At 48.2% G+C, this 27,442-nt stretch overlaps 1 protein-coding gene across 1 annotated transcript in view; it reads right to left on the bottom strand.

Moving 5' to 3' along the window:
* The window catches only part of LOC144169091 (alcohol dehydrogenase [acceptor]-like), a 94,096-nt gene that overhangs the window by 56,967 nt on the left and 9,687 nt on the right, over window positions 1-27,442 (bottom strand). The window contains exon 2 of the mRNA XM_077698099.1: window positions 19,081-19,283. Within this exon, the coding sequence (XP_077554225.1) occupies window positions 19,081-19,283 (203 nt within the window). The remainder of the gene's footprint in view (window positions 1-19,080; window positions 19,284-27,442) is intronic.

The following is a 27,442-nucleotide window of genomic DNA, read 5'->3' as shown; positions in this document are numbered from 1 at the left end:
CACGCTCGGAATTTTCTTGGATTTGTTAAGTCCTAGGCGGTGGCCGTGAGGCCCGTGCTCACGTGTGCGCGCTCACGTGCGCACACTCGGCAATTTCTTGGTATTTTTAACTAGGTACGCGAAAAATTAGCATTTCCTAAACAGCTTCGCTGTTTAAAAAATGAAGCGAGATACTTGGTCACCCAACGTTCCCATCAGAAAGTTGTTGTAAACTACGAACACGTTTTCTGGAACGTAAGACAATAGGTGTACCCCCCTCCCACAACCGTAACCCCACCTACAGGATACCTTTTTACAGGATGAGAGCGCAAAAGGTTTCGTGTGCGCCTTGGCTCACTCATGGTTGCACCAATCACCAGAAAGATGCAGGCTTTCATCCCTGCGAATCTCCAAACTGTAGACGAAAAGTGTGTCTGCTATTGTTCAAATTGATACTACAGAGGTTATGTACAAAGTATGCTTTCACTAATATACTTTGCGCTGTCTTAGCGATTCACAGCACCGACCTTTTGCAGCTGACCTACTAACCAACATGGCGTTAGGTTTAAAACATTTAACAACTCATCCATCAAGAAAATTCAACTGAAGAATGGAGAGACAGAATACTTTTTCGGATTGGAAACAGAAAAAGAAAAGGGGTGGTGTAGGAGGCTAAGAGCCGTCTCCTTCAGGGCAGCTCCTGGCGGCCTTCATGATGAAACCCGCCAGGCTCCTGTGCTCCTCTAACTTGGTTGTGGTAGTCAGCCACTCTGTAGTGGGGTGTGCTCTATTTGGCTTGGTGTTGGGCAACCCCATGGGATGTGGGTTTGATCCTGCAATACGTTACAGTGCACACAGTTTGGGATGCGGTGCCTTTATTGCTTCTGTAGAGGGGAAGTAGGGCTGGCGTGAACAGCGTGTTCGTGTGTGCGTTGGAGCGGCAATGTATTGTGACCAGCGTTGAGACTCCTGGGCAGGTTGTGTCTGGTGCGTCGCCGGATCTCCCGAGCACGGCAACTTTGCGCCTCTCATTAGAAGTGGGCGCGCGGCAACCAACTGATTTACGGGTTGATTGAGAAATATTTTTTTTTACTTGTGGATGATTCAGCGGCCCTTGCACAGGGCAGATTTGCTGTAGTTGTCGAAATTGTAATTAAGCAGATAAACACAACTGAAGAGACAGAAAGAACTATTTATTGTTAATTGGAGAGTCCGGCTGTCATGGCGGCAGTGCTTGCTACACCAGATGGGAATGAGTGAATAACCAGACGAAGCGCTGATAAGTTCGTAATTGTTCCCTGATATAAGCACTTTTGCTCATAAATTCATGTTTGTTCTCCCTCTGCCGCCTGGATTGTAATCCTGTCACGTTGGTGTGAATACCCCTTGGTGGATTACAGCCACTAAGACGAGTTGATCTGGCAAGACGACCGACCGTCTGAGCTATCTCGGCACGATATATTTGCTGCGCACATAGTTATGTAGGATTTTGAAAGATGAGTTGCACGGTGGGACAGTCATATAATAGTGTACTGAGTAAAGGCGGGTGGCCGAATCTGAGTAGCAGTAGTACTTATATTGGCAAGAGGGGGAGCCGTGGCCCAAGTGGGGGAAGGGGGTAATAAAGCAAAGGAAAAGAGGAACATTTTTCCATCAGCACTAAGGTTCTTATGAAGCGCAGCATTTTTATATATAGGCTAAGTCCACCGTGCTTCCTGCATATGTTTATATATAGGCTAAGTCCACCGTGCTTCCTGCATATGTTGAACGAGGCCGGTTTTCTTTGCACGGTCCATGGTTCACCGCACTTGCCTCGTGCTGTATGTATACCCTTTTTCTTACGGTACCTGACCGCCTTCTGCGCTTCATTATTTTATACATGATGGCGTGTGTAGCCCCTTGCAAAATGTTTTCCTAGAAAAGCATTTGTGTTTAAAAGTAAAATCACCTTAAAGACATCGATTTAAAGTTGGAATCTGTAAGCTGGCTTTCCCACATTGCATGTTGCTCAGGGAAGCCTATTCATAATTTATAGGCAGCAGTGAATGCCAACGCGGCGGAAGAAGACCACCGACGACGATCGGGTCTCCGTCGCCAAGCGTAAGTGCAATGCCCGTCGATACCTCGAGAACCTCGAGGCGGAAAACTCAATATGTCGGCGTGGTCACAATCCTACTGAGCGCTTCCCAGACGTGACTTTGTGGTTTGAGCGAGAGTTCGTGGACAACCAATAACACATAAAATAGATCCGCTGGTCATCCACCTTCACATAATAACCTGGAACTGAATGTTTGCAGTCATGGTTCAGTGTGGGAAGTCCTGCTCAGTGACGCAATAGAGGCCCATCATTCATATTTGTTCAAGGCCACTCGCTAGTTTATCTAGTGTATCCGGATGCATTTGGTCGGGTATATGTAAAAATGATTTTCATGTTCATTAGAAGGTGGGGCGAAATTTTAATAAAGGGCGACGGTAGGAGTTTACGAGAGATGGCGGAGTACACAAGTGAACAGGTATGACAGTAGGAGCAACGTGGAGGGACATTAGGTGCAAACCATCTTCTTATGGGTTCTGGTTAAGGGTGCGTTGGCAGACAGTTTATGGATGACCCCAACTGCCGACTGCGGTGCCTACGCAGGGTGGTGTTCGGGGAATGGGTTTTGAAAGTGTTGAATCTACTGCTGTGCGTTGACGCCACGTTGTGAGTGAAGTGGGAATACTATCATAAAGAAATGGGTGCTGGGCGTACCATTCGATCAGAGCTATGCCTTCGTCAATGAGGGATCAATTGGTGGTTACCTGTTATTTGGCTTTAGAAACGATGTTAGTGATAGGTTGGAGTCTACCGGCCCGCCCAACTCAAGAGGTGTTGGTGTGTTCGAGGAAAACACGTATGGCTAGGCAGTGGCATGATCGAGCGCTTGAAGAGTTCGAGGGTTGGTGTTGTTGAGGAAGTATGCTTTGGAGCCACGGACAGCGTGCCAACGGCGTGCCAAGCATACCGAGGAGTCGGGTGGATTCAGTGGTGAAATTTACACAGGCAAAAGCTAGGAAGATAATGACAGACTTACCGATTTTCTGATGGCTTATAGGGTGCCAAACCAGGACCAAGAAGGTGGAGGGAATTTGCGGGAATATAGCTGCTGATTGAAGTATTATCATAGTATCCAAAGAGTTGTAGCCATTTTCAAATAATTTCATCATCTGCATGCATCGTGAATAAGGCTGCGGTTTCGAATTCTGGATTACGGGCAACTCGATCCAGGTTCATATTGTTACGAGGCAGAACCACGCAAATGCAGTGTATTGACGAAAATTACAATGCTGAGCAATGCCAGCGAGAGAGTACAGAGACCGGTAGCTGTAAGCCCTTCGTCCTCTTCTAAAGTTCAGCCCAAACGGCACATAGCCGTAGCTGCCCTCATCGTCGTCTTCCAACTGCTCCGTGACACAACCCCCCCGGCGGGAAAACGCCGCCACGGCGTCTGGGGACATAACGTTTAGGTGTTGGGGTGGTAAGGCTTGAGCCGGGCCACGTGAACAAGGTCCGTGTGAGGCTGGGCAGAGGAGGGCGGGTGCGGCGTGATTTCGTACGTAACGTCGGTGACGCGGCGCAACACGCGATAAGGACCGGTGTAAGGAGAACGTAGTTTGGCCGAAAGTCCTACATGACGCTGGGGGGACCACAGTAGCACCAATGAACCTGGATGGAACTAGACATCGACGTGGTGGCGATCATAGAGTGACTTCTGGGATGCTTGTGACGAAGTGAGGCGTGTGCGAGCGATCTGACGAGCGAGATCAGCCTGTGCAATGGCGTCGCTGACGTACTGACTAGGAGGAGCTGAGGCAGGCGAGACAAGGGTATCCAAGGGTAAAGCGGGTTCCCTGCCGAAGAGCAAGTAGAAAGGGGAGTAACCAGCTGTGTCATGGCGGGAGGAGTTGTAGGCGAAGGTTACAAATGGCAAGGCGGCATCCAAATCCCGGTGGTCGGAGGAAACGTACATAGAAAGCATGTTGAGCAGCGTGCGGTTTAGGCGCTCCGTGAGGCCGTTCGTTTGAGGGTGGTAAGCGGGAGTCAATTTATGCTTAGTGGAACAGTAATGAAGAATATCGGCAATGACTTTAGAGAGGAAATTGCGGCCCCGATCGGTCAAGAGCTGTCGAGGTGCTCCATGATGCAGAATGACGTCGTAAAGGAAAAAGTCAGCGACGTCAGTGGCGCAGCTTGTGGGTAGGGCCCGCGTTATGGCGTAGCGTGTTGCATAATCTGTTGCAACGGCAACCCACTTATTGCCAGAAGTGGATGCAGGAAAAGGCCCCAGGAGGTCGAGACCGACGCGGGCGAAGGGTTCGTGAGGGATAGGAAGGGGCTGAAGGAGTCCAGCAGGCAATTTGCAGGGAACCTTTCGCCGTTGGCACTGGTCACAAGCTTGAACATACTCCTTGACCGAACGGTACAAGCCAGGCCAAAAGAAACGGCGGCGTGCGCGAGCGTATGTGCGCGTAACGCCAAGGTGACCAGAAAGTGGATGGTCATGAAGTTGTTGAAGGACGGTGGAACGCAAGTGAGGAGAGGTATGACAGGCAACAGGTCTGGGCCATCGTTTTGAAAGTTCTGGTGGTATAAGACGCCGTCCTGCAGTACGTAATTCTGGGAGGTTCGATCAGGAGAATATGTACGGAGGCGATCGATTATTGATCGGAGGAAGGGGTCCCGGTATTGTTCCGCACCGATTTGCAGCAGGGCGGAGATGGAAAAAATACAGGCCTCTGTGTCATTCCAGGCTACGTCTGGAGTATCCACGGGATAACGCGATAAACAGTCGGCATCACGGTGCAACCGTCCCGATTTGTACACGACTGAAAACGAGTATTCTTGCAAACGCAAAGCCCAGCGGCCAAGGCGGCCCGTAGGATCTTTTAGTGATTGCAGCCAGCACAGGGCGTGATGATCCGTGACCACAGAAAACGGACCGCCAAAGAGATATGGGCGGAACTTCGCCACTGCCCACACGAGAGCGAGACACTCGCGTTTGGTTATGGAATAGTTGCGCTCGGCGGCCGAAAGGAGGCGGCTGGCTAAGGCGATCACGCGGACTTCGTCAGACTGGTGCTGCACTAAGACCGCTCCTATGCCGTGACCACTGGCGTCAGTGCGTAGTTCGGTTGGAGCAGAAATGTCAAAGTGGGCTAGAATAGGAGTGGTAGTAAGCCTATCAATAAGCGTGGAAATCTTGTACAGATTCCCACGTGAATGGAACGTCTTTCTTGAGGAGGTCGGTTAAAGGCCTGGCAATATGGGCGAAATTTTGTATGAAGCAGCGGAAGTAGGAGCATAGCCCAAGAAAGCTTCTGACGTCTTTTGCGGTGTGCGGTTGGGGAAAGTTTTTGACTGCGTGAATTTTGGCGGGATCGGGCTGCACGCCGCGGGCATCCACGACGTGACCGAGAATTTGAAGTTGACGTTGGGCGAATCGGCATTTGGATGAAATCAGTTGAAGACCTGCGCGACGGAAAACAGACAGGACCGTGGATAAACGTTCTAAATGCGTTTCAAAGGTCGGAGAGAAAACGATGACGTCGTCGAGGTAGCACAAGCAGGTGGTCCATTTAAGGCCGTGGAGGAGAGCGTCCACCATCCTTTCGAACGTGGCAGGCGCGTTACATAGTCCGAAAGGCATTACCTTAAATTGGTAGAGACCATCCGGTGTAATAAAGGCGGTTTTTTCTCGGTCCATTTCATCCACGGCGATTTGCCAATAACCGGAACGTAGGTCGATGGAGGAAAAATAGTTTGCTCCGTGGAGGCAATGAAGGGCGTCGTCAATTTGGGGAAGAGGGTACACGTCCTTTTTCGTTATGTGGTTCAGGTGACGGTAATCGACGCAAAATCTTCACGTGTTGTCCTTCTTTTTAACCAGTACTACCTGTGACGCCCAAGGGCTGGAAGAGGGCTCGATGATGTCCTTAGCGAGCATTTTGTCGACTTCGTCTTGTATAATGCGACGTTCAGTTGCGCACACGCGGTATGGCCTGCGGTGGATCGGGCGGGCGTCACACGTGTGAATACGGTGCTTGAGCACACTTGTCTGGCCGAGAGGGCAAGTGCCAAAGTCAAAAATGTCGCTGTAAGAGAGCAGGAGGCGATAAAGGGCTGCAGTATTCTCGTGCGAGAGATCGGGTGAAATCATTGTTCTGAAGGCATTTTTCGGTGAAGGGGAGGTACAGGAACCGGCAGCGGATGCGGGCGAGGCAGAAGGTAGGGTCAAGAGGTCACACTGGTCCAATGGGTGAGCCATCGCGATGGTCATGCCACCAGGAATAATTTGCGGACAAGCACCAAAATTAAGCAAAGGTAGAGTAGTGCGGTTGTTGCAAACACGCACCACTGTGTGCGGGAGGGCCACGTCTCGGCTGAGTAGAGCGTCAGTTTGTGGGGCAAGGAAGTAGTCACCGTCGGGAACAGGAGGCGATGTAGAAAGCAGGACATTAGTAACAGCTCGCGGGGTGAGACGAATGAACTCCGTCGAATGTAGGCGACATTGCACTTCCTCGGGCACACTTTCGGGGCAAGGTAGATCAAAGCTGATGGAGCCCTCCGAACAGTCGATAAGCGCAGAATGTTCCGAAAGAAAATCAAGGCCCAGGATGAGGTCATGGGGGCAGTGGGGCAAAACAGTAAACAAAGCGGGGACTGGGTGATCGGCGATGGTGACGCGGGCGGTACACATACCGACAACGGTAGGGGAAGTTCCATCAGCAACACGAAGAACACGGGATGGGGCAGGAGTGAGCACTTTTTTGAGTCGGCTGCAAAGGTTCGCACTTATCACAGATATGTTCGCGCCCGTGCCAATTAGCGCCTGGACAGGAACTCCATTAACAAGGACATCAAAAAGGTTGCAAGGTGCAGATAAAATGGGCAGAGGATTTTCGGTCGGGGTCGTCGATGCAGCATCACCTCTGAGAGCTGCACGATCTAGTTTTCCGGGAAGAGGCGGCCGGGGCGGCACGGTGACGTCGCACGGCGAGCTTCGGGGGACAGGGACTGGCGACGATGAGGCGAGGACGAACGGCTAAGTCTGGGGAACGAAGCAGGGGCGTCGGCGCTGTTGGTATCACGATCGGGTGAAAATCGTCGGGGAGCATTCTCAGGTCGCCTGGAATACGAAGTACGGACAGCATCGTAAGGGCGATTGCGGCAGTAGCGGGAGACGTGTCCGATACGATGGCAACAAAAGCAAATCGGACGGTCGTCAGGGGTCCACCAGGCAGCGGGATTGCGGAAACGACGAGGTGCGGTATGATAGATTGATGCGGGGCTTTGCAGAACCGGGTAGACGTCCTGACGATTCATGGCGCAAACCGGGTGAAGGCCCAAGTTGTCAAGTTCTTGGCGGACGACAGCTTGAATAACAGAAATGGATGGGCTGTCACCGCTTGGTGTTGTGAGCGGGGCTGGCGACATGGCCTCAATTTCTCGACGAATTATTCTGGTGAGCGTCTCAGGTGGAGCGGGTGGGGCGACGTCGTGTGGGCGAAGCAGCACATCCTCGCAGCACGAAGTAGCGGCCGTATTCGGAAGGCGGACGAAGTTTTTGGCAATACGGCGGCTTTTGGCTTGCTCGAAGCGTCGGCACTCTGCAATGATGTCATCCACGTTTGAGCTGTTCTTGAAAACCAGTAAATTGAAAGCGTCGTCCGCAATGCCTTAAAAGATGTGCCCAACCTTTTATTCCTCAGGCATTGCCCGGTCAACCTTGACACACAGGGCAAGTACGTCGTGAATATATGTGCTGTACGATTCGGTTGAACTCTGGACACGAAACGCGAGGTCTTTCTTGGCGGCAAGCTGATGGTGAGGAGGGTTTCCAAACGCTACCCGTAGCTTCTCCTTGAAGACGTCCCAGCTGGTCAATGTCTCTTCGTTGGTGTCGTACCATGTCAGTGCTGTGCCTTTCAGGCAACACGCAGCATTGGCCAACATCACTGTGGGATCCCACCTGTTAAGTCGGCTGACCCGCTCGAACATACGGATCCACTCATCAGCGTCGACTCCATCGTTGCCGGTAAACATTCCAGGTTCTCGATGGTGAGACACGATGATGGGGGGAATGGCAGCGCCTGGAACAGGGTCGGTTCTGTTAGGCATCCTGAATGGCGAAATTTGACGACCACTGCGGAGTTCCGTGGTAAATGGGAAAAGCCCGCAACCTCCACCAAGATGTTACGAGGCAGAACCACGCAAATACAGTGTATTGACGAAAATTACAATGCTGAGCAATGCCAGCGAGAGAGTACAGAGACCGGTAGCTGTAAGCCCTTCGTCCTCTTCTAAAGTTCAGCCCAAACAGCACATAGCCGTAGCGGCCCTCATCGTCGTCTTCCAACTACTCCGTGACAATATTAAAAAATTTGCCACGCATCTGCTCATTTCATTGCAAACGTCGACGCAAGATGATAGTCGACTGCCGTCCCTGGCAAGTAAAGGCATCCCTTCTCTTTCCCACTCACCTTTCATGCTGTTCCTCTCCCGTCTCGTTCCTTCCTAGATAACACGCTACAGGTGTGCTAAAATAAATTTAAATTTACCGCGTTTCACTGCACCAAGTCGGGCGCCTCGATGCCAGCGCTACCGTAAGGCACCCAACTACAGCGTTTGTAGAACCACGTTGCCCTACTCCACGAGCGTTCCAAGCGGAACGCAGAACGTCTAGTGGAAGCTTTCGTTGCTGCTGCCATTTGATTTTTTAAAATGGCGCCAGGTAACGCTGACAACAGCAGGCGGCCGTTTTCTGCCGTTGATGTAGTATTTTATTTTCTATCGCAAAAAGCAAGCACTCGTAACTTCCTTAACTAAGGGACACTCCAAATATTACTCATGTATTCGTTTCTTGCCTTATACTTGCATAACGTCCAGTTCTTGTTCAGCAATGTTGACAAGTATGAGCATTAAAACCGGACTCAGACGTTTAGATTTGACAGTGACTATTTAAGACTATTGCGGAGCATCTGCTCAGTTTGGCCGGCTGCCTGATTCGAGTAATAGACAGACAGACCAAATTTTCCTGTTCAGGTAGCCCAAGAAACACTATCGTCTTTAAAAGTGTGCTCAGGGGATAGAGCCCTGTGGAATACCACAATATACGTAGTAAGTAGAAGGCTCCCAACCAAGGTAGAAGCCAGGAAGTTGAAACTGGTGATCTTGCAAAATGTTGTAGATCCACATTTGGGTGTGTAGGTCAGTAGTAGGTAAGGCCGAGCTAATTCCTCTGGTATAGGTGCACGGTTGATTCCATAATAGGCTTTTCTTAAATCCTGCTTCCTTATGAGGTGTTGCAAATTGTATTTGAACCTCCAGCGGTAATGTCACGTGGTTACAAAGGAGACACGAGATGATGATGATGATCGTAGGGTTTAACGCGCCGACGCAACGTAGTCGTTGAGGCGCGCCGTAGTGGAGGGCTCCGGATTAATTTTGACCACCTGGGGATCTTTAACGTGCGCCGAAATCTCGTACACACGGGCGTTTTTGCTTTTCGCCTCCATCAGAAAAGCGGCCGCCGCGGCCGGGAATCGAACCCGCGACCTCGTGCTCAGCAGCGCAACGCCTTAGCCACTGAGCCACCGCGGCGGGTACAAAGGAGACACGCGACGAAGAGGATAATGAAGAGACGTAGGAGCAGCATGGAGCGCATGCTGCACCTTTTTCATTGTCAATGTGAAAAAACACAGGGCGCTCGCTGAAATGATCGAATTCCAAATTTTGCGCCTCCTTTTCGGGCCCTAATACAATCTGAGGCATGGTTTTCACACATGAGGTCCCGTGTACATCGTCGAAATGGTGTTAGATTGATGGCTTCTCGTATTCCAGCTAGTAAAGTATGAGTCGAGTATTTATCAGTCTTTGCATGATTTCCTTAAAATGGAAGTCATAGAGACATGATGGAGGTACGTGGAGGCCTTGGCAGTTGTTGCAAACACACAAAATTGTGCGACCAGGTGGATGCGGAGAAACTTGATTTCAAATAGAATGGTGCCTTCTCGCCAAGTGGGTTCTACGTCTAAGCAGATTCTGGAGTTATTTATTTGGTAGAATTTGAAGTTGTTTTCCCGTGATGCCCTTCTACGTGCTGCGGACTGAGGATGACCGTGCATAATAGCAGTACGGAGTTTGCATGAAGTGAATGGTAGATCAAATTTGGTGTCAACGCTATCAGTCGACTGTTTTTAAGAAGTAATCGAGGATGGTTAGTATTGGCGTGAGAAAAACATGTTGTGTAATGTTGTTCTAGTGTCTTTGAATCAGTGGAAAGAGCCTGGAATAAAATATGGGCAGCATTTCTCGGCTTTATGCCACATTCGTCACTCGAAGCTGCAGTGAGGTTAGTCCCGTGTGTTGGAGAAATCTTGCGCTGACAAGAGAAAATCAGCTTATATTGTTTGTACATCCTCTTTAAATTAGTATGCGGGCGTCCGCGAGAACCGTAGTTCGTAGTGAGAGCGTGAACGAGTTTCTATAGATTCGCCATGTAGGAGTCTATGATTTGTCTCTTGGCACACAAGAGATTATACTACTGAACTCGCGAACTGTTGGATGACAGAACAAAATTGTTTTTCTAGTAGCCTAATTCTGTATGGGTGATTTCCCTTGCAAGATGGGCCAACTTCCCAAACCTCGTCATCATGCAGAAGGGCCGCGTGCCAGGTCGGGGCGCCGGTTGTACACATTTTACCGCCTCTTGCATGGATGCAGCACAAGCTTGCGCTGCTGAAGCCGTTCGAAAGTAGGTCCAGTCTAGGCGTTGAATTATTTATGGGGCTCAGGTCTTCTTACCGGAAGGTGCAGTCAAATTGAGGACATGATCACATGGTCAGTTGGTTGTGTATTGAGTCTAGTGTGTGATTATAAGCGTAGTCGTCCAGTCCAAGTTCAGGAAGGTGTCATGAAGACCAAGATGGGTCTTAGACGTCAGAGCATTGAAAAAGTAAGGTTGGAAGCTTCTGCTGAATTTTGTGGGGCTTTCCGAAGGATGGTCGAGGGATAACCTTGAATAATAATTCATGCGTTGAAGGCACCCCGGAGGGATATTATAGTGCAAGGAAATCGATCAGTAAGTGTATTTCTCTAGGCAAAATGTTGTGTGTGTCAGTTGTAGTACCATGTTTTCAGGAGGCTGATGTGATAACGATTTCTTTGCTTTCGGTGATCGAGTATGAACTGCTGCCACATCGGGACCAACTGACGTCACGTCTGATTTGCCAAAGCTACTTGTGTCCTACCTAGTGAGTAAAAAATGGGGCATCTGTGAAGAGTAGGGTGCATCGCATTTATGAAAATTTGGCGGAGGAAAAAAAACTGCATTGAGTTTTCAAAAAGTAAAGAAAACAAAATGCGTAGGTCATCCAGCGGCTCCTTCGAGGCGGATTTTGATATCACTTACTAGCGCGCGTAATAATATTTTCCTCAGCATGGCGTATATAGCAGTATAGATAGTCTTTTGACACGACGGAATGCGGTGCTAGATGTCATTGACGATCCAGCAATAGTTAAGCTAGTACCGCTTAGAAAAAGGTGGCACTTTGATAATACAAAAGTAGTAGTCTTCCAAAAAAAAAAAAACTGCCGCAGCTTGCCATAGTGACGCAGGGCTTGAGAAACAGCAGCGCCCCGGTCCCTGTGTCAGAGACCCTTCCCATCGATTTCCGAACTTGCACCTGAAAGTTTTTCATGACTGGCAGGACCGGATCGTTTTGTCTGCAGGCTTTCAAATCTTTCCTCTAGAACGAGCGTCTACCGGCTTCGCGAACTCGGCGTATACACCGTGAGCTGTGCTGTGCTCCGCACTTCAGGCGCGAGCGCACGTAAACTGGCGTGGAGAAGAGCGCACGACACATCACACCACGAATTTTGGGCCGAGTGTTCTCGAACGTCGAGCGGTCGCGGCGCGCGCGATGACGTCATAGGTAGCTGAGCGAGGCTTGGCTCCGCTCACGCGGCTTGGCGAAGGTCGTGCCGGGAGGCAGACGCCGGAGGAGTTTTAATGCGTAGCATTCTTTGCCGAGCAACCCCCACAGCCAGGACTGTGTAACGCCCTACATTTCCACAAAAATGCAGGTATCGCGGGAGAGCAGCTGTAATCGCTATAATCGCGTAAATGGAGGTAACTGGTCGCACAAAATTTTGAAAAATGAAAAAAAGAAAAAATATAGAAAAATGATGGAAAAGGGGGAAACGTGTAACGCCCTGCATTTCCACAATAATGCAGATATCGCTACAGTTCCACCTGTAATCGTTATAGTTAAACTCAGGTGAATTGGTCGCTAATGATCGAGGCGATGATCCGATGAAACGATGGCTCGTGGTCGACAGCACATGGCCAACGATGAGCTACTCCACTCAAACCCAAAATGTACAGTATGTACACTTTATTTACACAACGTATTTGCAACTCTCAAGGCTCATGACTGTATAAACGAGGTCGGGCAAGGCCCACGTCGAGCGGAGCTCGCCGCTGTCCTCTCCCCTCTGTCTCAATCCTCCTAAAATTTTAAAATTACTCGGTTTTACCCCAAAAACCCCACCCATAAAACGGATGTCCCAATTTGAGAGGGAGGGAGAGGGAAACAAAACTAGGTGGGTGCAAAATATCCACGTGACCCACCTCTCGCTTTCATACAGAATCCCGGAGGTATTCAGCAAAGCCCAAATATAGCACAAATAAAAATCAATCAACTAAAAGCAAACCTTTCGCCGGCCATCGTTTGTCGGGCGGCCTGTCTTAAAGCATCGTCCATACCATGCCGCCTATAATTGTGCTCCGGGCCGCCAACATTCCTTTGCTTTGCGATCCCGTTGATCGTACAACAAAGCCTGGCCACCTAACCATTGAAGCATCCCGGCCACCGAGTCACCAGTGCCGGACGTGGAGCGGACGTGGAGGGCCGGATCCAGTAGCTTTGAGCTGGGTAACCCTGGTAGACAGAACGTCCAGTGAGCCCCTAATACTTTTGACCCTTGACTGACTTTCAGCTCCCGCCCGATTCGGGCTTCCTCATGGCGGTATACGCGGTCGTTAAAATCTCAACGGTCCCTCTCCGCCAGTTTTCCAAACGAACGAAACGAAATCCTTTTTCGAAGGCTAACATCGCTTTCAAGTATTTTGGAGAGACCGACACATTTGTATAAGTCCACTCCGGGCCCGCTCGTCGGGGGAACACAATAGTTATAATAGCGTAAATGGAGATAATTGGTAGAACGAAATTTTGATAAACAAAACAAAGGAAAATACGAACTATTTATGAAAAATGCAACACCGTGTAACGCCCTGCATTTCTACAATAACGCAAATTTCGCGAAAGTTCCAAACGTAATGGTTATATAACGTAAATACACATAATTTGGCGGAATAAATTTTGAAAAACTAGAAAATGAGAAAAATATAAAGAAATTACGGAAAATGAAAAAACGTACAATGGATGCCTTATTCACAATAATGCAGATTACGCGAAAGTTACACCTGTAATCGCTATTATAGCGTTAATGGAGATAATTGTCGAACGAAATATTAGAAGTAAAAGAAATAAGAAAAATATAAAATAATTACGGAGAATGGCGAACCGTGTAATGGCCTGAATTTGCACAATAAGGCACATTTTGCGAAAAATTCAAGTTCAATCGTTAGAGTATCGTAAATGAAGATAATTGATGAGGCGAAATTTTGAAAAAGTAAAAAATAAGAAAAATATTAAAAATTAAGTAAAATGGCAAAACGTATAAGCCATTGCATTCTCATAATAATGCAGATTTGCGATACTTCCACCTGTAATCTTTATAATAGCGTAAATGGAGATAGTTAGACCTGTGGAATTTTGTGAAAACTAAAAAATAAGAAGAATATATAAAATAATTACGAAAAATGGCAAAAACCCGTCCTATTTCCACAATAATGCAGATTTCGCAAAAGTTCCACCTGTTATTGTTATAATAAGGTAAATGGAGATCATTGATCGAACGAAATTTCGAAAAACTAAAAAAACTAAAAAGATTAAATTATTACTGAAATGGCGAACTGTGTAGCCCCGCATTTCCACAATAATGCAGATATCGCGAAAGTCGCACCTGTAATCGTTATAATAGCGGAAATGGAGATCATTGGTAGAACGAAATTTTGAAAACTAGGGAATAACAAAAATATAAAATAATGGCGGAAATTGGCGACCAGTGTAACGCCGTGCAGTGTAACGCCGTGCAGCGGACCACAATAATGCAGATTTCGTGAAAGTTTCAAATGTAATCCTTACAATAACGTAAAGGGAGATAATTGATGGGACGAAATTTAAAAAAACTGTAAAATAAGAAAAATATTAAAAAATGCGGAACTAGAGAGAGAGAGAGAGAGAGAGAGAGAGAGAGAGAGAGAGAGAGAGAGAGAGAGAGAACGGCTTTAATGAAAGCTGAAGAGGTCAGCCCAACTAACGGTAGGGCTTGCTACTCCAGATGGGGGTGAATACAGTGACAGCGAAAACTAGAGAGAAAAAGAAAAAAAAGAAAGAAAGGGGAGTAAGAGGGGAAATGCACACATATACAAAATGTACATGCTCAGAGGGCTCACAGAACTTCTTCTAGCCCTGTTTCCGCAAGAAAAGTAAGCAGTGTTTTTGTACCCAGCACTGCCTCCTCACGATTTCTCCGGGGTCCAAGGAAGTGTGAGGGTTCGAGAGGGCATCCGCGGCGTAGTCAGAAAAGTGCTTTCGATGCTGTTGCCGGGTGACTGGCATATTGCGAGCAGTGGCTTAAAATGGGCCTGATGTTGTCTGTAGCAGAGCACACTGTACACAATGGCGACTCTACCCAGCCCAGCTTAAACAAGAAGCTTCGGGTGTATGCAACATTAAGTCGCAGCCGGTGTAGCACCCCTTCAGTGCGCTTTGGCAGACCCCGTGGATACGGGAAATCGCACTGAGGGTCCATAGCATGAAGAGGCGCATAACTGCTCAGAGGATCCTGCCAAGCCGGCAGTTAGAGTTGCCATCCTAGGTCGATTGCCGCAGCTTTGCTATCCTCGTTCGAAAACGGGATTGCAACGGTGAAGTTGAGGTCGTGGGCTTTTCTGGCGACCGCATCGGAGATCTTGTTACCCGTTATACCAGAATGACCTGGTATCCACTGAAGAAAAATTTCATGCCCTTCGCGCACCGCACTAGAAAATATTTCGTTCATATCGCAGACAAGTTGATTGCGACAATCAGGCGGCTTGTTTAGTAGTTGCAAGGCTGGCCGGGAATCAGAAAGAATTACCCACCGCCGAGTTAGACTTCCGCTTATGTAAAGAAATGCTGCTCTGACAGCTGGTAGCTCAGTGGCTGTGGAGGATGTTCTGTGGCTGAGCTTTTCTTTAATGTACCGCCCCGCTCACGGAATCCATACGCCGACGGCCGAACAGGCCGAGGTCACGGATCCATTCGTGTACACTTGGATGTGGTCTTGATAACGGGTTTGCATATGCTCCAAGACAAAATATGTCAAGGCAGATGCGGGCATCGACGACATTTTGCCTATTCCAGGTAGAGTGGTGCACACAACCCATGCCGCGTACAACCACGGTGGACTAACAGGCAGCTTGGGTCGGATGTAATTAGGTGGCAGGACGTGGATCACGCGAGATGCAGAAGCAGCAGCCAGTGGATGAGCAAAGCATCGAGAAACATGTCGAAGGCCAGTACGGAGCATTTCTTGTGAGCGGAGAGTGGTCGCAGAAAAGCACCTTGTTCCTATCCTCGGTATTCAATGGCGTGGAATGCATGCAGGCAACCAAGCGTGCGCCGCCATATCTGTGGTCAAGCGTCTGTTGCTAGGGGACGTTGTGCGCACGGCCCGCAAATCAGGCACCCCTCTTCTCCTCGTGGCAACCATGTGAGTGCACCCACGGCCGTGCTGGAGGAGCGGCGGGCGCGCACTTTCATACCGCCTGCGCTTCGGGTATAGTTCCCACCTTTCACCGCCGCTAGTTCGTGGCGCTGCGGACCAACCCTCGCCGGTTGACCTACAGCACGGGCGGGGTAGAGCGGCGGATCGCGCACATTTGCCGCTGCCCTAGCCCTGCCGTGGCTACACGTGATACCTGTCCGTGTAAATTTACATGTGCATCATTAAAATAGGCGACTCCTTCACCCCTTCTAAATTTTCGGTCTAATAGAGTCAAACAGCCTAACATTATCACTCGGAAGCGCCTAATCAAAAAATTGAAAGAAACATTTTAACTCGGGTCACATGAAGAAAAATATTCGAGGCCTCATATCTTATCAGCGACTGTATTATATGAAAATGGTGAGGCAGGCAATAAACGCGGCATCTTCCGTGACTGAAATATCAGTTCTTATTTTTCATTTCGGATGATGCCTTGGTTTGCAAACGCACAGGGCACGACCAGTGACGCGAATGATTTTCCTCCGAGGGAGATACGGTTATCGCTTAGCTAAACGTGTTTCTGCTGCTCACACTCCGGTCGGGCTGAGCGGACCGCTGGCAGCGAGCGCACTGCCAAAAACATACAGCTAAAACTCTTAATCATGCGACTGAAGTGCACAACGAGTCTTCTTTTTGGTGAGATATAGCAGCGAAGACATTCATTGGTACCTGTGATATTCCGCGGCAGATCCAAAACACGTGCGGCAAGCGTTGTCGGCTCGCTCGGCCAGAGGCGATGCGTCGACTAAGAAAAAAGAGGGTTGGAAGAGTATAGGGTTGGTTCGAAGCGCCATCACCCTGTCAAGAATCTGCTGTATCGTTTCCTTGTTGGGCGCGCAGGCCGTATGAAAGTGCGCGCTCGCCGCTCCTCCAGTCCGGCCATGGTGCACCGTCACTCGTTACGTCGGGCTCTGCGGGATGGCGGCACTTGTCCGTGCTAAGCACGACTGTGAAACACATGACTGTGTTTCAGGTTACGAACTCTTCGCCGAACACAAAGTATTGCGTCGAGTTCACTGTGAGTGAAATTAATTACATCTCTGTTGGCGCCACACTTTAGAATCTGATTGGAACGGAGCAGATGACGCACGCCTGTGTCTTTTTTTTTTCTTCGGCGTGCGGCCGCAGTGGCCCAGGCTGCGCCGTGTCCGTGGCGCATCGGCCATGTCTGTGGCCGTTTCCAGTGTTGCCAAGCGAAGAAATTGACCGGTAAACTTTTGAACGAATACCCTCTATAAGGTTCCTATCGTTGAGGTGCATTTTGGAAGGCCCAGGCATGTTCGCAGGGCAAATAGGCAAAACGTATAACGCATGGGATTTCCAGAATAAAGCAGATTTCGCGAAAGCTCCGCATGTAATCGTATTAATTGCGTAAATTGATATAATTGGGGGAACAAAATTTCGAAAAAATAAAATTTCGAAAAAATTTAAAATAATTACGGAAAATGGCGAACTGTGTAATACCCTGCATTTCCACAATAATGCAGATTTCGCGAAAGTTCCAGATGTAATCCTTATAATTACGTAAGCGGATATATTTTGGCTGACTAAATTTTGAAAACAAGAAAATCAGGGAAATATTACAAAACTACAGAAATAGGCAGAACGTATAACCCATGACATTTCCATATCATTGCAGATTTTCCGGAAGTTCCTACTATAATCGTTATATTAACATAAAAAAATAATTGTTATAAAGAAATTTGAAACACTAAAAATAAAAAAAAATATAAAAAATTGCGAAAAATCTCGAACCGTGTGACGCCCTGCATTTCCACAATATTGCAGATTTCGCGAAAGTTCCACTTCTAATCTTTATAACAGCGTAAATGGCGATAATTGCTCTGACAGGATTTTGAAAAACCAAGAAAATTTGGCTGGAAAAACTCACACTTAAGACAAGCGACATATGAATGCTACGCATTAGCAGATAATTCTCTGAATTTCTTCCCAATGTTTTTTCTTTGCATTTTTTACGAATGCCAATTGACTGAGCGAAGGTTAAACAGCTCTGCTCCTAAGAATTCAGAGGAAATTTTGAAGAGCCTTCAACTTAGGTGCACCCATCAATGTGCGCGGTGGCGAAATAAAGACATATTTAAAAAGGAGTGATCAATGCGTTAGCTTTTTGCTCGAATTCAGGTGGTCGGGTAAACAAACATACGGGGCACATTTTTACACTCCCAGCTTGCTAAGTTGAACCACAAGGGGAAGCAGCGTCAATTTTGTTTCACGAAAGGTCTAACTAATGACCAGTGCCCTGTAATTGCGGAGCAGTAGGGCACGCCAACATTTTATTGCTTACAAATCAGTGATTACAATCTGCCGTTTGCCATTGAAGCCGATTGCCACCAGTTTGTGCTCTAACTGGCACAAGTAGCGAAAGGCCTCCCATTTGGCTTCATAGAATCGGAAGAAACGGGAGGCATTAAATCCGGTCCTGTGTGTCTAGCTGGTGGCGGAACTGGTGCTTGGCCCTCTAAATCCTTGTCGTCGCTGGCAGCGACAGGCTCTGCGCTCGGGACCTGAGATGTATTGCACTGATCTGTCACCGCACCACACAGCGTGCTCGCATGTTCATCGACGTAGCCTGCAAAAAATACGTCGTGGAAAACGTCTGCCATGCGCGTTTTAGATTGTTTTTACCCGGTTTTCCATTCTTTCAACGTTCTTCTCTCCCTTCCAGAGGCGACGCAGCCTCGTGAACAGACAAGTGGTGTGTTTTTGTGATCGTGTTCCAGGCGCCAAGCAACTGGTGCACTGGGGCGTAGTTCGAAAGATTAGTAGCGGAACCTTACTCACGTTCGAATTAATTGGCTTTTTAATAGATACGCCTATATAAGGGCTTGGCCAGAACAAATCGTGTGGTTCGAAATATCCACAAGTACCAATTACTGACCCCATGATTAACCAGCTTTCATTGTATTGCAAAGCCATCTATTTTGGCCGTGGCTTTGGTCGTTGCCGAAAATCGCACACTGCTTCATTGGTTTTTCTAATACGTAAAAGAATTGTTCGAAGCCTTTGGTAAACGTGGCCTCATTACTATTGTGAGAAATGAGCCCTTTATTTATGAAAACGGGTATTTTTTGTCTCCACAGGCTTTTTAAAAGAAGCAATAGACTCACGCGACCCGGAAATCCGTAGCTGGCGTACTTTTGCGGCATTGTGTGGTAGTTCCAGTCCATGTGAGTGAACTGCAAGAGAGGCGTGAAGTAGGGCACTTGAACGGCTGGCTCCTCCGGACCACCCGCTTCGAGAAGAAGCACGCGCGTCTTCTTGTCCGCCGACAGTCGGTTGGCCAGCACACATCCCGCCGAACCTGCGCCAACTGTGCATGCCGTAGTCGTAGGTTGTGAGAATTAGCTCAAGAGCACGACGAATCTCGGAGAAATACCGCACACAACCGAAAATCCGCGCCCATGTCTTCATTCAGTGCCCAATTACACTGCGTGTAAAAATTCTATGATTATGTCTTAATTCAGTGCACGAATATATTGTGCCCAGTGCCTTCGGAGTGGGCATGGTGAAATCATTGGGCGCACATCACTCAGCATGCGGTTTGTTGTCACCTTACAGGCATTACTGATGTCTGCGTCCGTACTACCGACACCCGTGTGCGCAGCTAAACTGTTATACGCACTGCGCAGTAGAACCCAAGCATCAAGTATGTGCCGAGTCATCGAGGATATGTACCGCCCGTAACTTTAGTCCGTGGCTTTCTGATGTCATCAACAAGCTCCCTTTTAAAGACTGACCATTCCGGATTAACCGAAGTGGGCACGGCGAAAGCGCGCGGCGCAGTACACTCATCATGCGTGTTGTTGTAGCCTTAGAGGTGAGTTACGGTTCTTCGCGAAGTGATGACATATTTCTTATTATTGGCGTGCCGTGCCCATACACATGCGTCCGTATGGCGGATGATGTTATTGTGTTTGTAAATTGTCGGTTTGAGGTTGTGTCTAGGACAATCCTGAAACCATGTTAGCGGAGATGTTAGAACAGCTTTGGGAAGGCCAGCAGTCGAATAAAACTGACGTTTCTTACTTGAAAAGGCGTTTGAAGGCTACGGAAAAATTGATATATGATTTTGGTGCTTGTATGACAAAATTAGAAGAGGGGATGAAGTAATGGCAGCATCTCCACTCCGTATATGATGGCCAGGGTGCGGACTACGGAATCTCGAAATGAAATCGAAGTTGCGCCCTGAGTGACATCCGATTTGCACCCTAACCGTCATTAGATTTGACCCGTGAGTTGCACGTTGATTATTCCCTAAATGAAACTGCAACTCACACCTCAAATCGAATTTCGCTTGATTTTCGCTTGATGGTGGTGGACGCACGGATGGATGCGGACGTACATTGAGAGGTCCTAAGGTACTCCGCACCGTTAGAGTCGAGGGAGTAAGCTGTTTGACCCTCGGGTACTAACTCACGGTCGTAGCCCAATTGGGATTCTGCTTCCGGTTACGCTCGTAAACGGCCGCAGGATGCTTGGCTCCGCTGGAGCGGTTAGTGCGACCATGACTGGTCGCGGAAACAGGCTTTTTGGAAAAGACGCTGACGATTACCCAGTTTCGCTGCCTACGTTACCGACAGGACGATGTGTTTTGAACACAGTTTTTATTGATGCTGACGTACGTGCTCGGCCTTATCGAGTGGAAGATTTCCGGGACATGGTGGCTCATCTGACTCTGCTCCCCGAGGTGGTTGCCTTGGGGGCGTATCAGATGAATCATGTGTGGGCCGTCACCTTCAAGGAGGACGCCGGGGTTAAGAGGATGCTCGTGCGACGACGTCAGGGACAAGGAGCGCCGGTGTGTCGTTATCGACCACGCAAATCAAGACGTGCGCCTCAAGATACACTGGCTTCTTCACAATGTTCCGGACGACGACGTTCGTGCGCCGGTGGCACCGTACGGCCGAGTCATTGAGGTGTCCCGGGAGCGCTGGCGCATCAGGGGCGTGCAGGACAAAGGCTCGACGACGCGGTCGGTGACGCTCAGGCGGAACTCGGGCGGGAGAGCCGACGATTTGCCGCACCAGCACCGTGTTGCAGGTGAGCAGGCGCTCGTTGTCGTACCTGGAAGGGCCCCGCAGTGCCTGCGCTGCTCCGGCACGGGGCACATGAGGCGAGGCTGTAAGGTGCCGCGCTGCACACTCTGCCACCGTTTCGGGCATGAAGCGAGCGAGTGCGTGCGAACGTACGCGAAGGTGGCCGGACCGCGAGGAGACCCGGAACAGACCGAGGTTATTATGGACGAGGGGGAGACAGAGGAGGTGGCAGCAGGGGGCGGCAACGACCCTGGGGTGGCAGCTGCACCGCAACAAAAGGAGAACTGTGATAAAAAAGTAGAGGCCCTGGTCGAGTTTCCCGCCTTGGCCAGTGCCGTGCAACCTGAGCAGAGCGATATCCAGACGGGTGATGCCGAATGTGGAGGCCCGGTGAACGTCGAGGACAAGGTTCCCGGTGCAGAAAATTTCCTTCCCCTTCAGGGAGCGGACTTCTCAAATGGAGACGACGACGACCAAGCTTTGCCGAAAAGGCCGCGCCAAGAGAAAGAGGGGTGCAGGGAGGTGGGGATGGATCTGGACCTGTGAAGGTGTCTGCAATGGGGACTTCGTCGAGGCGCTAGAGCTTCAAGCCAAAGCCGAGCACGCCCTACGACAGAGGACCAGCGGCATCAAAGAACCCGTAAGAACACGCTACTTGTCACCACTTTTTTCGGATTGTTAAGATGCCGTTGGAAGGTTTTTGTGTCACTTCAAACAAAAAAGTTCAGGTTATTCTCTAGCGATGGTCGTCGGCTCGCTGGGTTTTTCTTTTTTGGGTGTGCAGGGCAGAGGGAGGGAGGGGGTTTTTTGCGTTTTGAGTATCTTATAAGTCGAAGGTTTTATTTTTTGCGTGTGGTTGCGTGTGTGTGTCTGGGTGTGTGTGTGTGAACGCCGTAAGTTGAGTATATTCTTCATTTAGGAATAAAATGTCTTCCGTCACACCCCACTTAACGTTGCGTGTTGCCACTCTCAACGTGCGTGGATTAGCCGATCGTAAGCGACAAAGTCAGCTGTACTGTATTATAAATAAGCAAAACATTGATATAGTGGCTTTGCAAGAAACGAAAGTTGAAACCGAAGAAAATACTGAGCGCATGGTACGTACTTTTTGTTCACGTTATCAAGTTTGTGTAAGCCATGCAGTGGGCTTCTCAGCTGGTTGCTATTGTTAATTCACCGGAGTATTGGGGCGCCGGTTCAAGCCGTCACATCCGATACGAGGGGGCGGATGGTGGTGTGTGATCTTGTTTTTGCGTCGAAAGAATGGCGGGTCATTTGCGTGTATGCGCCGATAAGGGTCGATGAACGAAAATGGTTTTTTGAAGAGTGTCGCGCTTGGCTCGGCACAGAACGTACTCTTATTGTGCTGGGAGATTTTAATTGCGTGTGTGCCGCTCGCGATAAATCGAGCAACACCCCCTTTCGTGATGGAAGTACTGTAGTACTGGATGAAATTGTGGCTGATTTTGGCTTGGAGGATGTGGGGAACTTAATTAGTGGCGCACATCAGGTGCAGTTTACACACTTCCAGGGTGCCAGCCATGCCCGGCTGGATAGGGCATACGTTTCGCTAGAACTTGTGCCTGAGTGCTGCCAGTACGCTGTCCTTCCTATATCCTTTAGCGGTCATTGCCTTGTTTCGTTTTCACTCGGCAGGCCCGAGAAGAAAGCGTCAAAGTTTAACTGGGATTTGTGGAAGATGAATTGTAAGCTAGTACAGGATGAACAATTGTTCTAAAACAGGATGAACAATGATCTAAAAGGGATGATGGAAAAACTAGATGGGAGTGAGACAAGCTTAACTTTCCAGTGGGAAATGTTCAAGCAGAACGTTAAGATAACGACACTAGAAAGGTCTAGTGTTCTCAGAAATAATAAAATGAAAAACGAAAATGTGATTCGTGAAAATTTAAAAAAGCTTACAGATTTGGACTGCGAATCACCAGGGCTTTTTAAAGAGGACAATAAATCACTGAAAGCCCAGTTGGAAGTCATGGAAGAAGAAAGGTATCTTGGCGCATTAGTGCGAGCGAGGGCGGAGAAATTGCTTTTGGGTGAAGCCCCCACTAAGAGGGCCATCAGTTCGGAGAAACGATATGCAAACGGAAACACGATAACTGATATTGAATATAAGAGTGCGGTGTCTAAGGACCAGCAAGTAATTAAGCGCGCGTTTTGCGAGTTCTATAATAACTTGTTTGCACGTCATCCCATAGACCCGAATGTTTTTAAGGAGGTTTCATTACGTTACTGCTTGTTGTAGAAGATGAAATGAGAACATATCTTGAGGCCTTTATTTCAATCGATGAGGTAAAGCAAGCCGTTTTGTTTACCGCGTTTGTTTTGTTTTGTTTTGTTTTGTTTACGTTTTGTTTACCGCGCCAAATAAGCTATCGCGGCTCTGCAAACAGACTAATCCAGTTGTCCAAAAACCGAAAGGGTGCTCGATAAAGCACGAAAACCAGTTCGTACCATGCGCAAAAGGTGCGGTGTACTCCTTTCCGACTCGGTGTGGCAAGAAATACATAGGCCAAATCGGTCGATGCATAAATTGCAGGTTGAGGGAGCACAACTATAATGTGCGGCAGAAACAGGGTCACATTGGACAGCACTGTCGCGATTGTGGATGCGAGCCTTTCTTTTCACAGTGCAAGATTTTATTCAAAAGCAAGAATCAAACGACCAGGGAAATAGTGGAGGCGCTCGAAATCCACAAAGCCAGAGACGGATGCATTAGTCGAGCATCAATTGCTTTATCGGCAAAAGAGATTGCTTATTTGGAAGTCCGTGGCTCGGGAAGGGGGCGATAAGATTGTGTAGTGGGGTGTCAAAAAATTTTTTCTTGTTTCCGATATGTGTCGCGTAAGTTGTCTGTTATCATGTACGCTGTTATAAATGTGTGCTTCTTTCAATAAACCAGTAGTTGCAAGTTAGCGCTTCGTCCTCGTGCATTATTTGTCCTTCGTCTTTTTTGCGCTATACATCTGTTATAGTGGACTGTACCCTGTGTGAGAAGCCCGAAACAATCGAACATCTGTTCCTGGATTGCTGGGACGCGGTCTTTCTTTGGGACGTGCTACAGCGTACCCTGAAAAAGGATTTCCCTTTTGATTGTCACGGTATACGGTTCCTTTGTGTAGAAGACTGTAATGGTGTACCTTATGATTTGTTAATGCTTTTGGTCTTGCACGGCATATGGAGGTCTCGCATGGCTTTCCGCAACAGTGATATCGATGCCAGGCCAGCGAGGCAGTACTTCTGCGAGAACGTCAGACGGATAGTAGAAGTGTGGAAGGTCCAGCCGTGTGTACCGGACTAGATTTTGGAGGTGGAAAAAGTATTGAACATGCCGCGTTTTTAATTTGAGCTACGCTAGCGACCATAGCGTTAGCGGTTTTACCCTTGTTGTTCATGCCTTTTTGTTTTTGTTGATGTCCAAACCCGGCAATCAAGAAAAAAAAAACGGTCGTAGCCCAATTGGTAAGGCGACTGACACTAACTCTGTCTGGTCTACCAGCATAGGTCGGCGTACTCACTCGTGAGTGCACTCATTTGTACTCATTTGTACTCAAACTCACGAGTGAGTGCGATGATGAGTGATCACACACCCAGAAAAAAAACAATGACTACGATGACGAGTGAGTACAGGGGTAAGTCCACTACTCATGAGTACAGTACTCATGAGTAGACTACTTATGAGTATGAGTACTCATGAGTACAGTATTCATGAGTATGAGTACTCAAGAGTTTGAGTACTAATGAATATGAGTACTCATGAGTACACAGTACTCATGAGTACACAGTACTCATGAGTACACAGCACTCGTGAGTACACAGCACTCATGAGTACAATACTCATTAATATTGTTTTTGCGAGTGCTTGCACTCTTGAGTATATGCACTCCTGAGTACAGTAGTGCAAACAGTAGTGCAAACAAGAAAACGGACGACAAAAGCTGCCACCCGAAGACACACAGAAAAACGCAGTTTACGGCCACGGCTGCACCGACAACCCCCGAGCTCCCCTGAGCCCGACCCGGCCTGAGAACAAGAGGAGACGCCAGACGCAACGCGAGTGCTTACGTTCCGTTTCGCTTTCTCACATGTACTTGCCTTCGCGCAGTAAGTCGCTCAGCGACAGTGCACCGCGTCAGACGTTTTCTTCCTCTGTCCTGATTTATATGTAACGGGTGTTTTTCTAATCAATTATACAATTTCTTTTTTCTACTTAGTCTTTCATTCGAGCTAAGACCTATCTAACAGTGCAGATAAGTTGATTATTCGTGAGTAATACAAATTGAGTACTCATGAGTACAGACAGATTGAGTACTCATGAGTGCAAAATGAGTAGTACTCATGAGTGAAAAATGAGTAGTAATCATGAGTAGTACTCATGAGCAGTAGTACTCATTGAGTACTCATGAGTACAGATTGAGTACGAATACTCGTGAGGACAAATGAGTTTGAGTACAAGTGAGTACGATTACAAATGAGTATTTGATGAGTGAGTACGAGTGATTTTGTAAACAGACGAAGTTTTTGAGTCTGAGTTTGATTGAGTACAGCGTGATTGAAAAAAATTGTGATTGAGTTTAAGTGAGTTCTTTCTGTTTTGCCGACGTATGTCTACCAGACACAAGCTCGAATCCTGCCGGTGCCTGTGTTATTTTTTGCGATTGTAAATGCTATGCGCACGGACGCGGACGCACCTTGTTCGGTCCTAAGGTACTCCGCACCTAAAACTTAAAGACACGGCGTCCTTGAATGAAAGTCGGGGAATAACAAAATTTGAAAGGGTACTTGCAGCAAGAAAGATTGTTTGATTTAGCGAACAGAATCCGTCAATCAAATTTGATTTTGTTCAGCGTTCCTGACATATCTACAGAATCGGAAGCAGCGCTGCGAACCACCTTCATTATAAAAGTGTTTCAGGATAAACTGGGCGTCACTTGCCTGTCGGTCGCTCTGATTCATAGGCTTGGTAGGCCAAAGCCAAATCGCCACGTTCTTTATTTTCAATACTACAGGGAAAAGCAAGCTATTTGGAGCAACGTTATAAAACTGAAAAGAACGCAAAATTCTGTTCAAAATGACTTCTTCGCAGACACTCTCCGAAAGCGCAAACTACTCTCTGGGAAAGTGCGAAGGCCGATAACGACACTGGAAGGAAAGTGTCTTTGTTAGACGATATCGCTCTGGGTTGATGACAGCGCTTACACGTGGGATAATTTCTCGCGCGTACGCAAGGCAGAGCCAAAATCAAGCCGTGTAAGCCACAAGGTGCCAACGACTGTTCCTTGCTAGTGAATAAAACCTTCCCAGTTACGCTTTCTTTCTTTCAATTCTCGAAGTATTGTAAATAAATTAGATAAACTTGAAGATTTGCTGCTGCTCTATGCCCCACATGTTTACGTCCTCACGGAAACTTGGCTAAACGAGCTCATTCTTGATGATGAAGTTGGGTCATCGGAATACCAATCGCCCAGACGGGATAGAGACTCCCGTGGTGGTGGCGTAGCTGTCGTGGCACGAAACAGCGTTGACGTACGAGTTCGTGACCAAATAGACAACCATGAATGCCTGTTCTTAAGAGTTGCGCTTTTAAAGCGAACTTTAATCGGTAGTTTTACAGTGTTTTTTCTGAACGTGACTAATCAGCCCCACCTAGCGTTTCGGACATCCTACAAGTTAATCGTATAACGCGAGAAAGTACTTTGGCGATGGTTTTAAGCATTGATATACGTAAAGCAGCTGGGCCGGGCGGCCTCCCCAACCAATGTTCGAGGCGATATGACGAACACCTTTCTTGGTATTTAACAGAATTATTTAATTCGACGCTGGCCATGGGTGAGATTCCAGTTGACTGGCGTCAGGCACGTGTATTTCCGATACGTCAGAAGTGCAACCAGCTTCTGCTTGACAACTACCGCCCGATTTCAATGACGAGCCAATGCTGCAAGATGTTAGAGCATGTGGTTGGTAAATACATACGGCATTTTCTTGCTGAACAGAAGGTTTTGTCAGTTTACCAACATGGGTTTAGACAAGAATGTCCAGTGTTACCCAGCTTACATCAATGTTGCATAATTTTTTCAGTGTCTAAACACGGCTGGCCAAGCGGGTGTTTTCTTTATAGATCTTTTCAAGGGCTTCGACAAGGCACCGCATGCAAATTACAGTGTAATCTCGATGATACGATTCTGGGTGATACGAATTTCGGGATGATACGAATTTCTGAAAAGTCCCGGCGAAATTGCATTGTTAGCAATGGGAAAATTTCGGCTGTTCCGAACGGACCTGCGCGGCCCGGCGAATGATACGAACGACCCGCCGAGGGGCCCGACTGCCGAACGAGCAAGTGACGGCTCTCTCCCCTCTTGGTCGCTTTCTCTAGAAACGGCCGGGCCGTCGTTTTCTGCTTGCGAACACCGCC

Source organism: Haemaphysalis longicornis, unplaced genomic scaffold (genome assembly GCF_048455015.1).
Source record: "Haemaphysalis longicornis isolate Haplotype H1 unplaced genomic scaffold, Haemaphysalis longicornis Haplotype H1 scaffold_2, whole genome shotgun sequence".
Taxonomy (NCBI): domain Eukaryota; kingdom Metazoa; phylum Arthropoda; class Arachnida; order Ixodida; family Ixodidae; genus Haemaphysalis; species Haemaphysalis longicornis.
Note: the sequence above shows the minus strand (reverse complement) of the source record. Positions and strands in the feature narration are given on the sequence as shown.